The following is a 15,594-nucleotide window of genomic DNA, read 5'->3' on the forward strand; positions in this document are numbered from 1 at the left end:
TATAAAAACAGCAGTAGAGAAACTACATAGCATTTGCATTGCATTAGTATTTAGTAAGTCATCTGCAGGTGATTTAAAGTATATGGGAAGAAGTTCTCTGCAAAACCCTCATGGAGCTGAGTGTGGTAGGACATACCAGCTTGGACAACATAAGAACCTGTGATTTAAAAAAAAAGCATGTGATTATCCTTGCGGCTTTGGTATTGTCAAGGGTGATGGCATGTGTGGTGTGGTGGATGTGTGCTGTATAGTGTGTGTGGGGTGTGCTTTGTGGTTCATGTATGAGTCCTTAAACCAGTATCTCCTTGGATACCAGGGGAAGACTGTACACTTTGACCTTGGAGGGAGTGGTGATAGATCATGTAGTCTTTAAAAATGGGGATCCTGCCTTTAAATAATAGAATTAGACAGCAAGGTTAGCTGTTGAAGTGTCTAATCAGCAAGATTAAGAGAATGATACGCTAGGACAGAGTTTGCTGCTGTTCATCCTACTGGAGTTAGGAAAAGACTTGATGGATTCTTTGCAATTGTTTCTCTTCAAGGCCAAGAACTCACAGGAGAAATGTATTCCAAAAGGAACTCAGGATTTGATGATGAAAGGTTCGCTCTCTCTTCAAAAGAAGCAGGTCTTTGTGTCTGGAGTGAAGATTTTCTATGGCTCCCAGACTGGCACAGCAAAGGTGAGAACCTAAATGATGCTCAAGCGTTGGCTTTTGACATATTAAGGAAATTCCTGAAAGGAGTCATTTAGCAGTGAATGGACTTAGCCTTTGACTTCTTTGTTCCTGCTATCTGGTTCCCCCCCCCCCCCCCCCATACATTCTTTTCTGGTATGGTAGATGGGTTGATTGGAAGTATGGCTGGCTGTTCTTGTCATCAGCAGTTGTTGTCAGCAGCGGGTCCCAGGAGCTCTGTATTAGCATGGGTGTGGGACCGGGCTCCAAGGACAGCAGAGGGCAGCCGTGGTGGGGGTTGACAGACAAGGAAGTGTGTGATTGTGTCATTAGTGTTGAAGGTAGATGGTGTGCACTTGGGGTGTGTTGCTGAAAGCACCTCTCTGTAATTGTATCTAGATGTCACTGCCCCTTTGTTAGGAAGGACATGCTATTTAGTGCTTTCCAGGAAGAGAGTCCCAAGGAAGGCTAACACAAATTCGAGTTCTAAAACATGTAGTGCTGCTGTGTGGAGGGCTCTCCTGCCCTCTTGTGGACGTTGTGTAGAATAGTGCTCCTCATCAGTACTTTGTGCAGGCATCACTCTATCAGCGATGAAGGCCTCTCAGTTCCATCTTAAGCACCTGATGGGTAGAAACCTGAGGAATGATAGAAAGGTGCCTGAGAAGCCCAAACACAGACATATCACATTCCCCATGAAATAAAAATTACTATTTGTCATTCTGGGGATTTAATGCAGGGCCCTATGTGTGCTAGGCAAGTGCTTTTAACACTGAGTGCCTCCCTAGATGCTGTTCTTACATTTATTGAAAGATCAAACTAATACTTTCAGATACTAACAAATACTGGTACACAAAAGTTTCATTAGGAAAAGGGCTGTCGAGGCCTTTCTCTGACGGCTATTTTTTTTTTTTGGGTCCGATTATGGGGCCTGAACTCTGGGCCTGGGCGCTGTCCCTCAGCTCTTCAGCTCAAGGCTAGTGCTCTACCACTTGAGCCACAGCGCCACTTCTGGCTTTTTTTCTTTTTGCTTATGTGGTGCTGAGGAATCGAACCCAGGGCCTCTGGCATGCAAGGCAAGCGCTCTACCACTGAGCCACCTTCCCAGCCCCTGACGACTATTTCCTTATGTGAGCTACACAGAAAGCCTCTTTATTCCTCTAATGCTTCATTCCTTTAATGATTTTTTTTTTTGTTGTTGTTGTTGTTGTTGGTCATGGGGCTTGAACTCTGGGCCTGGGTGCTGTCCTTGAGCTCTTCAGCTCAAGGCTAGCTCTATCACTTGAGCCACAGCACCACTTCCAGTTTTCTGGTGTTTAATTGGAGATAAGAGTCTCACTGAGTTTCCTGCCCTGCCAGGGCTGGCTTTGAATCACGATCCTTAGCTCTCAGCCTCATGATTAGGAGGATTACAGGCAAGAGCCAATGGGGCCCAGCCTAACAATGTTTCTTCTCTGAGCTGTTTGTATGCCTATAGATTTTCCAGTAACAGGGAAGTAGTGTTGCATCCATGTGTGAGGAACCTTGAACAGCCTAACCCTGGAGTTCACCTTGCTGTCTGTGTTGTAGTGGGTGTGGATTAGGTTCCTGTCACGTCATCATCACTGTCTGAGTCATTGGTTCTGCTTTCACATCTGGTTGGTTTGTCCTTGGAGGGAAGACCAGTCCCGATCTCATCCTGCGTCTTGAGGACTGGAGGTATTGTTGCTGTTGAGAGGTGAATGCTTGTTTCTTTGTAGATGGCTTGGTTTTTGTTTCTGGAAGAGTGAGGATGTGTCCTTAATGTTGGAGATTGTGTGAGCAGACAACCAGATTGGATGTTTTTCTGTTTTGTGGACTATTGGGGTCCTGGTTGGAGAGTTTTGTGCATGAAGTCTACCACATTTCCACATGTATTTCCTTATTTTACTTATTCTGTTTTTCTTTCTGGGATTCAGAGTTGAATGTTGGACCTTTTGGTGGTCTTCTGTATCTCAGATCTCTCTTATACTTCTCTTAAGTTTTTATTTCCATCCTGGGGTTTTGGATTTCCATTTTAAACCATTTCTTGAATGTTTCATTTCAGTCACTATGTGTTGTTGTTGTTTGTTTTTCTGTTGGTTGTGGGGCTTGAACTCGGGGTCTAGGTGCTGTCCCTAAGCCTCTTCATGCTCAAGGCTAGCACTCTACCACATGAGCCATAGTGCTACTTCTGGTTTTCTGGTGATTAAGTGGAGGTAAGAATCTCACAGACTTTCCTGCCTGGGCTGGCTTTGAACTGCAATCCTCAGATCTCAGCCACCTAAGTAGCTAGGATTATAAGTGTGAGCCACTGGTGCCTAGCATTATGTTTTTAATTGCAATCCTTTTTAAAAATTCAGTTTCTGTTATATGTTGTACACTAAAGCAGATTATATTTTCCTTGAAGTTCCTTGTCAGCTCCTGAGTAACTTGTTTCCTTAGTGTTTCTACTTTGGTTTGCTCTTCCTTCTGCTGTTCTTTGTGATCTGTGGTTCATAAACCTTAGGCACGCTAGGGGTGACTGGTTAACCATGTTTTCTGTCATTCTTGTAAAGTCTCACTGCTCTGGAAGGTGGTGTGGGCACACCATGTTACCTGTTGGCTCTAATCATCTCTAACTAAAACTACCAATGTTTTACTCACTTGTAAGACTGTCATTGCCCTGTCTCTGATTTCTTTATCCTGTTAATCTTGAACCATCCATTGAGCTCCCAGCCCAGTTCTGTCAGTCACGAACTACCCTCAGGGATGCTCTAGGCCTCACCTCCATCCTCACCTTGCTCAGTTTAGATTTATTACTCTTTTCACTTCCCACTGGTGCTTTCTTTCTTTTTTTTTGGTTGGTTGTAGGGCTTGAACTGGGCCTGAGTGATGTCCCTTGGTTCTTCAGCTCAAGGCGAGCACTCTGCCACTTGAGCCACAGTGCCACTTCTGGTTTTCTGAGTGGCTTATTGGAGATAAGAGTCTTACAGACTTTCTTGCCTGGGCTGGCTTTGAACCATGATCCTCAGATCTCAGCCTCCTGAGTAGCTAGGATTATAGGTGCCCAGTTGCTTTTTTTTTTTTTTTTTTAACTGCATGTTTGATGCAGCAGGCAAAGTGGCTAGCGCGTAGCCCTCATCCTCTGAATGCCCTTGCAGAGTGAGAATAAGAGGACCGTAGACAGCGAGCTCTATCTTGGGCCTGAGGGAATGGCCACAGTGAGAATACTGATGAAACTGCCCGATTGCTCACTACCGCAGAGTTCCTCATGAGGAACACCACATGTCTTTCCTGGTGGGGTGAGTGAGGGCCATGTGTTACTTATGGCCTTCCTGAAGACTTCATTTGATTTTTTTTTTTTTCTTACTAGGGATTTGCTGCAAGTCTTTCCAAAGCCGTTACTGCCCTAGACCTGCCGGTAACAGTTGTTAATCTAAAGGATTATGATCCAGATGATCGCCTGGCAGGGGAGGTAAATGTCCTGTTGTGATTCTTCTTCAGTCAAAACTTAGAGCAGGGGCTGGGAAGGTGACTCAGTGGTAGAGTGATTGCCTAGCATGCCTGAAGCCCTGCATTGATTCTTCAATAGCATATAAACAGAAAAAGCCAGAAATGGCTCTGTGGCTCAAGTGGTACTGCACAAGCCTTGAATAAAAGAAGCTCAGGGACAATGCCTAGGCCCTGAGTTCAAGTCCCAGGGCTGGCCAAAACAAAGCAAACTTGCAAAACTTAGAGCAGGGGTGGCAGTGGCCCAGGCGTACATCCCAGTACTCAGGAGCTGAGGTAGGAGGATCTCGAGTTTGAGGCCACCCTGGACTATTTATCGAGACCCTGTTTCAGAAAAACAAACCAAATGATCACCTCAGTTTAATTGACCTCCTGATTCTGGGGAAGGCAACAATGTTGTGGCTTACTGGAAGTAAATGAGAGTAGCCTCCTTTGCTGTTACTCCCTGGATGGAGGCAGGGTAGAAAGCTTCAGGGTCTGCAGTTCCCATATCCTTGTGATGAAGGTAGAGCTGTTAGCATGGTAGTGGGTGTTTGTGGGACCATGGTCTGCTAGCCCCGTGGTGGAGCAGAGAGCATGGGTTCAGAGTTACAGAACTCTGTCAGTACGTGGCCCTGTTGTGGAGTGCTATTTAGAATCTCTGAGTATCGTCCATCTCCACTGGGATCCCTCTCTCCCCTCTAGTCATGACCACTCAGGAAGATTTGCTTTGTAGCCGTGGTTCCAAACCCGCAGTGTCATGATCTGTTGTGACTATGTGGGAAGTGGAGAGTCTGAGATGGTTCCAGTTTTGGGGAGCCAAACCCAGGGGCTGTGCTTCTTCCAATAAGGGCTCCATTTAGTTATAATGTCCTTAGGGTTTTTTGTTTTTGTTTTTTAGTTGTGGGGCCTGAACTCTGGGCCTGGGTGCTGTCCCTATGTTCTTCAGCTCAAGGCTAGCTCTCTACCACTTGAGCCACAGCGCCACTTCCACCTTTTTCTGCTTATGTGGTGCTGAGGAATCGAACCCAGAGTCTCATGCATGCAAGGCAAGCACTCTACCACTGAGCCAACTTCCCAGCCCATGCACTTACGTTTGAAGAAGCAAAGGGCCAGGTAATATATACCTTTAGTTTTCTGGACCTTGATCTACCACTGTGGCATAAAACAGCATAGACAATGTTGTAAACAAATGAGTGTGCTATATCCCATTAAAACTTTATTTAAAAACCAAGCAGTACAGGGCTGGGAAGTTGGCTCAGTGGTAGAGTGCTTGCCTTGCATGGAGTGCTTGCCCTGGGTTTGATTCCTCAGCACCACATAAGCAGAAAAAAAGCCAGAAGTAGGCTGTGGCTCAAGTTGTAGGGCACTAGTCTTGAGCTGAAGAGCTGAGGGACAGCACCCAGGCCCAGAGTTCAGCCCCCACAAAAATGGCAAAAAAAAGAAAAACAAAACAAAAAAAACAAGCAGCAGCTGGGCACCAATGGCTCACGCCTGTAATCTTAGCTACTCAGGAGGCTGAGATCTTAGGATCGTGGTTCAAAGCCAGCCCAGGCAGGAAAGGCCATGAGATTCTTTATCTTCAATAACCACTCAGAAAACCAGAAGTGGTACTCAAGTGGTAGAGTGCTTGCCTTGAGCTGAAGAGCTGAGGGACAGCGCCCAGGCCCAGAGTTCAAGCCCCACAACTGACAAAAAACAAACAAACAAAAAAACAAGCAGTAAAGCTGGGAGTACTGATACTAGTTCCAGCTACTTAGAGACAGACCCAGAGGATTGCTTAAGCCCAAGTGTTCAAGGCCAGTCTTGCAGCCATAGCAAGATCCTGTCTCAAAGACAAAAACAAAAAGTATAGTGGCAGACAGATTTGGCCCCTTAGTGGCTAAATGCCTAGCTGTCACTGCCCATTTCTTTGTCAAAGAAACAAACTGAAGTACAGACGACTGAATTGTCATGAGTCATTAGCAAAGGTTGCAGGCAAGACTATAGTGTGCTACCAGTGTGATTTACCTCCTGACCTGGAACTGGGGATCCATTCCGTACCAGGCTAGCAGAACTCTCACAGTCCTGCTTCCCGACAGAGGACCATGCTAAGTGTTGGGAATCAACCCAGGGTCTGGGTAACGCTTGTCCCTGGCTTTACAACTGAGCTGTGCCCTTAGGCCCTTACAGTTGAAAGTTATTGCTTTACTTTTTCCAGTATTTTATTTTCCCCCTTGTGGTTCTGGTGATAGAACCTGGGGTCTTCTGCATGCTGGACAACTGCTCTACCTCTGAGCCCTGCCCCAGCCCTCAGATAACTTTTATAGGAAACTAGAAGTGATAGGGATTTATAAAGTTTTTTTTTTGTTGTTGTTTGTTTTTGTTTTGGTGAGTTTTGAGGCTTGAACTCAGGGTTTGGGTGCTATCCCTGAGCTTTTCCGCTCAAGGCTAGCATTCTACCACATTGAGCCACAGCGCCACATCTGGTTTTGGTGGTTAACTGGAGATAAGAATCTCAGGGACTTTACTGCCTAGGCTGGCTTTGAACTGTGATCCTCAAATCTCAGCCTCCTGGGTAGATAGGATTACAGGCATGAACCACTGGTGCCCATTCAGATTTATAGTTTGAAAAACAGGTTGGAGTGGCTGGCATGGTTACCAGGGACAGGCTGGCAGTAGTGAGGGCTAGTTTTATTCTCACTCAAGAAAGCACGTGCTGAGGAAAGTGCCCTTTGACTTAGGAAGATCATATGCCAGTGTTCAGGTAGGGCTTTTCTGTCCTAATACTTGTGTGTGGGTGCTGTGGGGTCACGTGTCATTCAGCATCCTCTGTGTTACCTAGGCCACCAGTAAGGGTGTGTGTGTCTTTCTACTTGCCACGTACACGGATGGCCGGCCCACCGAGAGCGCACAGTGGTTCTGCAAATGGCTCCAGGAAGCAGCCCATGATTTTCGATATGGCAAAACTTACCTGGAGGGGATGAGATATGCTGTGTTTGGCTTGGGAAACTCTGCCTATCTGAGCCACTTCAACAAGGTATGCAAAATTACAGGTGAATTCTCCTTTAATAAACAAGCCTGGAGCAACAAAGCTCAGGGACAGCATCCAGGCCCTGAGTCCAAGCCTCAGGACTGGCACAGGAAAAAAACAACCAAGCAAAACCCAAAAAACGATCTCACTTCCATATATGTATGTGAGATAATTTATAAACTTTGCTATTTAATAAGTTTCTTGTGTTACTCCTTTTCTTTTTTTTTCCTGAGGATGGAACCAGGGCCTTGAGTGGGCCAGGTACCTGTTCAACTCTGAGCGCCCTCCCAGCCCTTCGTTTATTCTTCAGGGCCTCATGTGGGCCAGGTACTTGCTCGCCTCTGAACACTCTCCCAGCCCTTCAGGTTTTCTTTCTGAGTGCTGATTGTGGTCATGCTTTCATGCTTGATGCCCAGTGGATGCGCATACGCCTTTGTTCCTGGTGCCTCTGTTCATTGTGTTTTACTGTCTGCTGTCCTAGTGGTGGACTTGCAGCAGTCAAGTCCTGCCTCCTGTCTCCTGGGAGGACTCTGTATCATTGGGCATTTGGTTTTTCTCACACTGCTCTGGTTTTGAATACCTTTCACTGCCCAAGGAAACTCCTAAATTGTTAAACTAGTTTCTTGAAATCACTTAATTAAAGAGAAATAGAGGATAATAGTGCATATGACCAGGTAGCTAATAATTCCAGCTGTGGAGACAACTTTTATATAATAAAACATTTATTATGTAATAAAAGGTTAATTTCTTTTTGGATGGTCCTAGAATTTGAATTCAGGGTCTTGCTGGGATGACAAGCACTTTTTGCTACTCTTAGTAATGATTGAGATGGAGTCTCACAGATTTTCTTTGTTTAGCCTGGGCTGGTCTCCAGCTGCAGTCCTTTAATCTCTGCCTCTCAAGTAGCTAGGATTACAGTTCTATTTCACTGTGCCCAGTAACATAAATAAGATTTTTCTTTGCTTTCTTGAATCCTTTGGTTCTTTTTTTTTTTTTTTGTATCCCTTTTTTTTTTTTTGTCAGTTGTGGGGCTTGAACTCTGGGCCTGGGCGCTGTCCCTGAGCTCTTCAGCTCAAGGCAAGCGCTCTACCACTTGAGCCACAGCACCGCTTCCAGTTTTTTAGTGGTTTATTGGACTCATGGACTTTCCTGCCTGGGCTGGCTTTGAATGGTGATCCTCAGATCTCAGCCTCCTGAGTAGCTAGGATTACAGGCATGAGCCACCGACGCCTAGCTTTTTGTGTCCTTTTCCCTTATTTTATAAAATAAAATTAGCTGGGCAAGGGACACATGCCTACAATCCCATTACTCAGCTGTAAGTTCTAGGCCTGGCTGGGCTGCATAGCAAGACACTGTAAAGGAAAAATTTCTAACATGCAGCCCTGTGAAGGCCAGGCTCCACTCCCTTTTGGTGAAGTCCTTCCCTCTCTCTCAGCACTTGCCCTGAGTCAGGTTCCTATAGCAATGGGCTCCTGTAGCCCTTTTGTTTTAGGTGTCTTTGTCCTGGGTCTTGTTTTGTTTTGTTTTTTTTGGGTCCGGTCGTGGGGTCTGAATTCTGGGCCTGGGCGCTATCCCTCAGCTCTTCAGCTCAAGGCTAGCGCTCTACCACTTGAGCCACAGCGCCACTTCCGGCTTTTTTTTTTTCTTTTTGCTTATGTGGTGCTGGGGAATCGAACCCAGGGCCTCAGGCATGCAAGGCAAGCGCTCTACCACTGAGCTACCTTCCCAGCCCCTGAGGGCCTGGGCAATCTCTGAGTTTTATTTGCTCAAGTCTAGTTCTCTACCACTTGAACCAAAGCGCTGCTTCTGGCTTTTCAGTGATTAATTGGAGATAAGAGGTTCATCATCTTTCCTACCTGGGCTGGCTTTGAACTTTGATCCTCAGGTCTCAGCCTGCTGAATAGCTAGAGTTATAGATGTGAGCCACAGGTACCCAGCCTCTTCAGCCCTTTTTGCTTTTGGTTATGTTTCAGATAGAATCTGTGTCTTGCCCAGGGCTGGCCTTAGACCATGATCCTTCTACCTTCACTTCTTGTTTAACTGAGGTGACAGGTGTACGCCACCACGCGTAGCTCAGTTGAGGTGGAGTCTTACTTTTTGCCATGTCTGGCTTTAAACTATGCTCCTAGCCATCTCTAGCTCCTGAGTAGCTGGGCTGAGCTCTCTCATTGTCTCGCAGGTTGGCAGAAGTGTTGACAAGTGGCTGTGGATGCTGGGTGCGCAGCGTGTGCTGGCTCGGGGAGAGGGCGACTGTGATGTGGTGAAGAGCAAACACGGTAGCATCGAAGCTGACTTCAGAGCTTGGAAGGCCAAGTTCACCTCCCGGCTGCAGGCTCTTCGTAAAGGAGAGAAAAAGCCCTGCAGTGGGAACTGCAAGAGAGGCAAGTGCAAGTCCAAGCAGCAAGGCCCCGAGCAAACGGAGCTGGAGTCTCACCCTCATGAGGGACTGCATCACAGAGACACTGAGGTTTGTCCCCTGTGTGTTCAGTTCTCACAGGTGCCTTCAGGATTTAAAGAGATACGACTTTACTGCATTACTGAGAAACTCACCCTTCTGTCCTTCTTTCTCTCTTCCTTCCTCAAGCTGAGGGCTGTAAGTCATCTCAATTATCTTTTCCCTCCCTCCATCCTGAACATGTCTCTGCATTGTAGTTGGGGCACTGCTGCCACACTGATCTCCATGCTAGAGAGTCTTGTTAACCAAAGAGGGTTTGAACACCTTGCCTTCCATGTTCCTTTTGTTCTTTGGCTCAGGCCAGCATCCTGTCATTCCCAGAGCATTGCAGTGAGTTGTGTGCTCTTATTCCTGTTAGAATGTCTTCTCTGTTGCCAGTAGAGCCAGTTTCTGAGGTAGTGAGCTGTACATTGGCCCTTGGTGCCCATAAGCTTGTGGTTATGGGAGCTACACCGAAACACTGCCTTTCATCAAATTTCTGCTGGAACTTTTCTGCCAACTATGTTGCTGTTTCCTGCCTTTGGCTCAGGGAGACCCCAGCAGACCCCCAGTGATATAAACACAACTGATAATAATGTAAGCTTTTACAGCCAAATGAGTGGCAGAATGTGCACCTGGGAACTTAATCTTGTTTTGAAATTTCTTCTTTAAGATTAATTTATTATTATATTTGGCAGTATTTGGTCAAAATTGTATGTCCTAAGTCCACATATAAGGCAGGTTTATTGCAGTGTTCTCTGCGTCCCCCTCCCCCTTTTTTTTGGGGGGGGGTCAGTTGTGGGCTTGAACTCTGGGCCTGGGCGCTGTCCCTCAACTCTTCAGCTCAAGGCAAGCACTCTACCACTTGAGCTACAGTGCCACTTCCGGTTTTCTGGTGGTTTATTAGAGATAAGAATCTCAGGGCCTTTACTGCCTGGGCTGGTTTTGAACCATGATGCTGAGATCTCAGCCTCCTGAATAGCTAGGATTACAGGTATGAGCCACCAGCACCTGGCTCTACTTACTTCTGAGTTACTGATAGCTGCTGCTTGCTGTCTGCCTCTTGCCTAAGCGACTGCCTGTATCCTCTTCTAGCAGCTTTCCATCTTGAATTCTTTTTTTTTTTTTTTTTTGTCGGTAATGGTGCCTGAACTCTGGGCCTGGGCGCTGTCCCTCAGCTCTTTAGCTCAAGGCTAGTGATCTATCACTTGAGCCACAGCACCACTTCCAGCTTTTTCTGCTTATGTGGTGCTGAGCAATTGAACCCAGGGCCTCATGCATGCAGGGCAAGCGCTCTACCACTGAGCCACCTTCCCACTCCCCCATCTTGAATTCTTGTTTGTAAATTTCCTCTGTACTTCTGTACCTGCTATTAGCACATTAGAGCCTACCTGGCCTGCAGGGTTAGTTTTGTTTGTTCTGAGCACATGGCTCTGTGGCCTTCCTGCTGCCCAGGATGTGACCACGCTGGTGGCTCCTTGTGTGTTCCTACTTCCTGGTATGTGTAGCCATGAGTCCTGAGGAGAGGGGAATGTGTTCCGTTCCTTCTAGTCCTGATGGATCCCATGACTTGTATTGCATGATGATTGCAGGGAGCTTTCAACCTTTCTGGGGTCATTGAGCCATGGTAGAAGCAGTGCTGTTTAGATTTATGTGAAGATAAAATGAAGTCCCTAGGAGGCCGCAAATGCCCCCATGTGGGACTGTCTGCCCCAAACTGAAGGCCTGAAGAATGACTGCAGAGGAGGGTCCAAGGTCAGCTCAGAAACTGACTCACTGGCCAAATCCAGACAGCTGTCTAGTTTAAAGTTTACTTATTTATTTATTCTTTTTTACTTTTTACTACCTTTACACCTACCTTGTACAAAGGAGGTGCCATTTAACAAAGCAGATTATGACTATAAGGCATTTTGATCAGTGTCACCCCTTCAACATTCTCACCCCCCTTTGACATACCCTTTCCTTTACTCAATTTTGTGGTATACAGTGAATTCTTGACTGCATTCTTCTCCCTTTCCCCACTTCATTGTCTACCCCTGTCCCCTTGCTCCTCCCCTGCTTTATGTATTTCTTTATTGGGGCCAGCACTGGGGCTTGAACTCAGGAATTTGAATTCTCATTTGGCTTTTTCACTCAAGGATGATACTCTATCACTTGAGCTGGAGCTCCACTTGGAGTTCTTTGCTTGTTAATTGAAGCTAAGAATCTCTTGGCTTTTTCTAGGCAGGTTGTCTTTGAACTGTGACCCTCAGATCTGGGCCTCTTGAGTAGCTAGGATTACAGTTGTGAGCCACTGGTGCCTGTGGCCTTATTTGTTTTTTATATGATCTTTAAGTAGTTGTCCAAAGGTGTCATTCTCCCCCCATCTGCCTATTTTAAAGAAAGGTTTAGGGAACACAACCCTGCTTGTTTATTTTTGTAGGGGTATAGCTAGCTGCTTTTGTGTTCAGAATGGCTGCACTGTGGACCAGAGGCAAGTCAAGAGATTCTCACCCTTCTGTAAGGGCCAAGTGCTAGTATAGTCAGGCAGGAGCTTGGGCGGTGTCACACCTGGTGTCTTGTCTAGGTCTAGGATGCTTGTTAACAGGAAAGGAGGGTGTGAGGGCATAGGGCACGTGGGCAGTACTGGTTTTATTACTGTTTTTTATCTGTTGGGAAAGTCTAATAGACCTGTGTGTTTAAACACTGTAGTTGGGAAACATGGAACTAGAAGAACTGACAAATTGATTGATTGTTGGATGTTTCAGGTGATCTGGGGTTTGACATGATGGGATGAGTTGCAGGAGGACATTATCTGTTGGGGTAGGACTGAGTTGAAGAACACCTGTCTCTGGAGATGTTTTCAGCTATGGGCTGCCTACAACAGGAGAGGTTCTGAGATGTGGGCTTGTGAGTGATGGCATCCTAGTGTACATATCACACACTTTGAGTGTGTATTTGCACACACTGAGATGGCCGCAGCAGCACTTGGTGACCCCGCCTCAGGTAGAGACGCTGTGTGGTTGTGTGTGTGGTCTATGGTTGTCTGAGGGGTCATGAGAGAAGCTTGTACCTGTGACCTGATGAAGGAAAGACCAGAGTCAGTCCAGCTTCTGTAGGTCAGGCTTGGGCTAGGTATGCAGTCCCTCTGGGAAAGGATGGGGGCTGGCCCAGCCCGGCCCAGCCCAGCCCAGCCAGCCCAGCCCAGTCCAGTCCAGCACAGCAGAGCAGAGCAGGAAGGTGGGCAATCTCTGGTTTCTCTTCTGTAAGTTGTCCTGGGTTACTGAGCATGGGTCTGATTTTTTTTTTTTTGGGGGGGGTCCGGTCGTGGGGCCTGAACTCTGGGCCTGGGCGCTGTCCCTCAGCTCTTCAGCTCAAGGCAAGCACTCTACCCCTTGAGCCAGAGCGCCACTTCCGGCTTTTTTCTTTTTGCTTATGTGGTGCTGAGGAATCGAACCCAGGGCCTCATGCATGCAAGGCAAGCGCTCTACCACTGAGCCACCTTCCCAGTCCGGGTCTGATGTTTTAACTCCTCTTCACTCCTTAACTCCTTTCTTTTGCTGTAGAGTCTCTGGAGGAAGGATAAGGGTTGGGTGTCCCTGCCACTCACTTGTTTTAACTCCTTCCCTCATCTCCTGGTGCTGAGCGTAGTGACATCCTAAGTGGGAGGCTAAGGAAGGGATTGTGGAGAATTGGGCACTGGGCCGCTTGGCCAGTATGTAATACATTTTTCACTTGAAATCTAGTGATGCAGTCAGTCCTGCATTTCTAGGGGTGGAGTTGGGTCTTGCACTTGCCAGGCACATGCTCCCTCACTGAGCTCTACTTGCCTACTGCCTCATCTCCTTTGCCATTTCTGTGTGGAAGTCAGTGGCATTAGCTGTTGTCACTTTGTGCGGTCTTCTTAACAGTCTGGTTCAGGACCTAAGGTGGTGTGCTTTTTCAAGTAGGAATTTAAGCATAGTGAACGCTCAGCGTGGGAGGTGCTTTCTTACTGCGAAGCATTTACCTTCCAGGAGGAGGAGCCCTGCGAGAGCAGCAGTGAGGAGGAAGATGGCAGCAATGGCCACCAGAGCCTGAATTCTGTGGTTGATGTTGAAGATCTTGGCAAAATTATGGATCACATGAAGAAGGAAAAGGTACCAGCATTTTGGGGAATATTGAAATTGGCTCCTGCTGTTGGATAACCTTTAGTGTGTGTTGCACTGTCATTCTTCGGCACTCACAATTAGGTAGAGGTGAAGCTTCTATTTTCCTCAGGACACTTATGTAACCCCTCATGTCTGAGGAATGACCTTGAACATTCGCCTGCCTCATAGAACTGTCTGCAAATACTTCCTAACCTCAGGGAGCTGATAAGGAGAGCTCACAGAGTTGTTTGCATAGTCTGTTGGCAGGTTTTCTGCTGTTAAAACTAGCCCTGGTCCAAGACCTTTTTTACTTTGTAAAAACAATATTTTCTTAGGTTATACTTTTACTGAATTGATAAACCTGGGCCAAAGGGAATATGGTTCTATGGTTCTTAATTGACAGTGTGAATAATTTTCACTGGTGAAACTGTCAATGTGGTGCACAAAGTAGCTAAGTTAGATACTTTTCTGAGACTTCCAGCAGGAAGCTCTATTTTGAGTTTTTACTGGCAGGCAAGGAAATTTGGGATGGTTTGTGGGGTTTTTCTTTGCTTTTTCATCTCATGGCCAATAGAGGGCACCAGAGAAAACACTAACGAAAAATTTGAACATTGATGCAAATTATTTTTTGAAATGAAATGATTCTGGACTTTATGGAGTTTGAGAATTTAAAACAACCACTTTATTATATTTCAGTGTTCTTATAACAGTCTCTCATGAAAATCACCAAATCAGAAAGAAAAGGGAAAAGTTAGGTATTTTTCCAACTTTAGTAATGTGAAAATAAGCAACTGTGAGCTCTCCTCATCAGCTCCCTGAGGTTAGGAAGTATCTGCAGACAGTTCCACGAGGCGGGTAGTAGTACTAGGATGACAGGCGTGAGCCACCGGCGCCCAGTTTATCCGTTCACTTTTACAGGCCCATCCGTCTCAGCTGTATGTCTGTCTGTGGGAGTCACTTTACCCCTCTGTGCTTTAGTTCTCTCATTTGTCAGGCGGGAGATCGGGCTCTCTGCTCTATAAAGTTGTTATGAACTTAAAAAAGCCATCTGTGTGGTATTTTCGTGGTACGTGCTGCTGCCATCCTTGTGGCGCTTGCGGGGCGGGTTTCCCTGCCTCCTCCCAGGGCCGCGCGCTGTCCTGAAAGCGCAGTATGTGTGTGGAATGGGGGCGTCCCGCGCCGGCCCGCAGGGCAGCATTGGAAGTGCGCACACGCGAGACGGTCTCAGCCCCGGGCGTCGGGTCCCTGCAGCCTCTGTGCACGGGGTGCGGTGGGCGCCCGGCGGGGGTCTTCGGTCGGGTAGGGGGCTAGGGACTGGGGTTCCAGCCGAGACCCGTGCAGGCCTCACGCAGGGCTCCCCGAGGGGCTGCGGAGCTGGAGAGCCTTGCCGACCGCCGGGCAGTCGCGGGTCCCGAGTTCCGGGTCCCTTGTGGGTGTGTTTCCTGTCTGCATTACCAAACCGGGCTGACTGCGCCCTGCCGCCTGCTTGGCACACACACCCCGCGGCGCCACTTTCCATTGCAGAAGCTTCCAATTTAAGCTGCAGTGGAATTGTAAGATTAGGAGGTTCTGCGGCATCCCGGTGAAGCGCCGCAAGGCCTCCACGCCGCCCTCCCACCTCTGCTCGCTGCTACGCGGGTACTCGGGGCGGGCAGACTGCCCACACCCCTTCAAGCTGCAGTTAGCGAGTTGAGGCTGCCCCGCCTGGTCACCCAGCTTTTTTGTATAATTTGCTTACGTTGCAAAAAGCACCAGGTCCTGGTGGAAATATGCCGAGTGAGTGTATCACAGTGGGCTTGTTCTCCAAAAGGAAATGGACTCTGTGGATATGATTAAATTGCAGAGGGGTTTTAGGTAGGTAGAATCTTAGCCAGCATTGTATATGAAGAAGTGGTT

General features: G+C 47.2%; 1 protein-coding gene across 1 annotated transcript in view; it reads left to right on the forward strand.

The window, feature by feature from the left end:
• Positions 1-15,594, forward strand: part of LOC122114884 (S-adenosyl-L-methionine-dependent tRNA 4-demethylwyosine synthase TYW1-like) — an 81,702-nt gene that overhangs the window by 2,596 nt on the left and 63,512 nt on the right. Inside the window, exons 3-7 of the mRNA XM_042688146.1 lie at positions 543-680; positions 4,027-4,128; positions 6,967-7,161; positions 9,335-9,622; positions 13,585-13,707. Coding sequence (XP_042544080.1) covers positions 543-680; positions 4,027-4,128; positions 6,967-7,161; positions 9,335-9,622; positions 13,585-13,707 — 846 coding nt within the window. The remainder of the gene's footprint in view (positions 1-542; positions 681-4,026; positions 4,129-6,966; positions 7,162-9,334; positions 9,623-13,584; positions 13,708-15,594) is intronic.

Source organism: Dipodomys spectabilis, unplaced genomic scaffold, assembly GCF_019054845.1.
Source record: "Dipodomys spectabilis isolate Male_0828 unplaced genomic scaffold, ASM1905484v1 ptg000112l, whole genome shotgun sequence".
Taxonomy (NCBI): Eukaryota; Metazoa; Chordata; class Mammalia; order Rodentia; family Heteromyidae; genus Dipodomys; species Dipodomys spectabilis.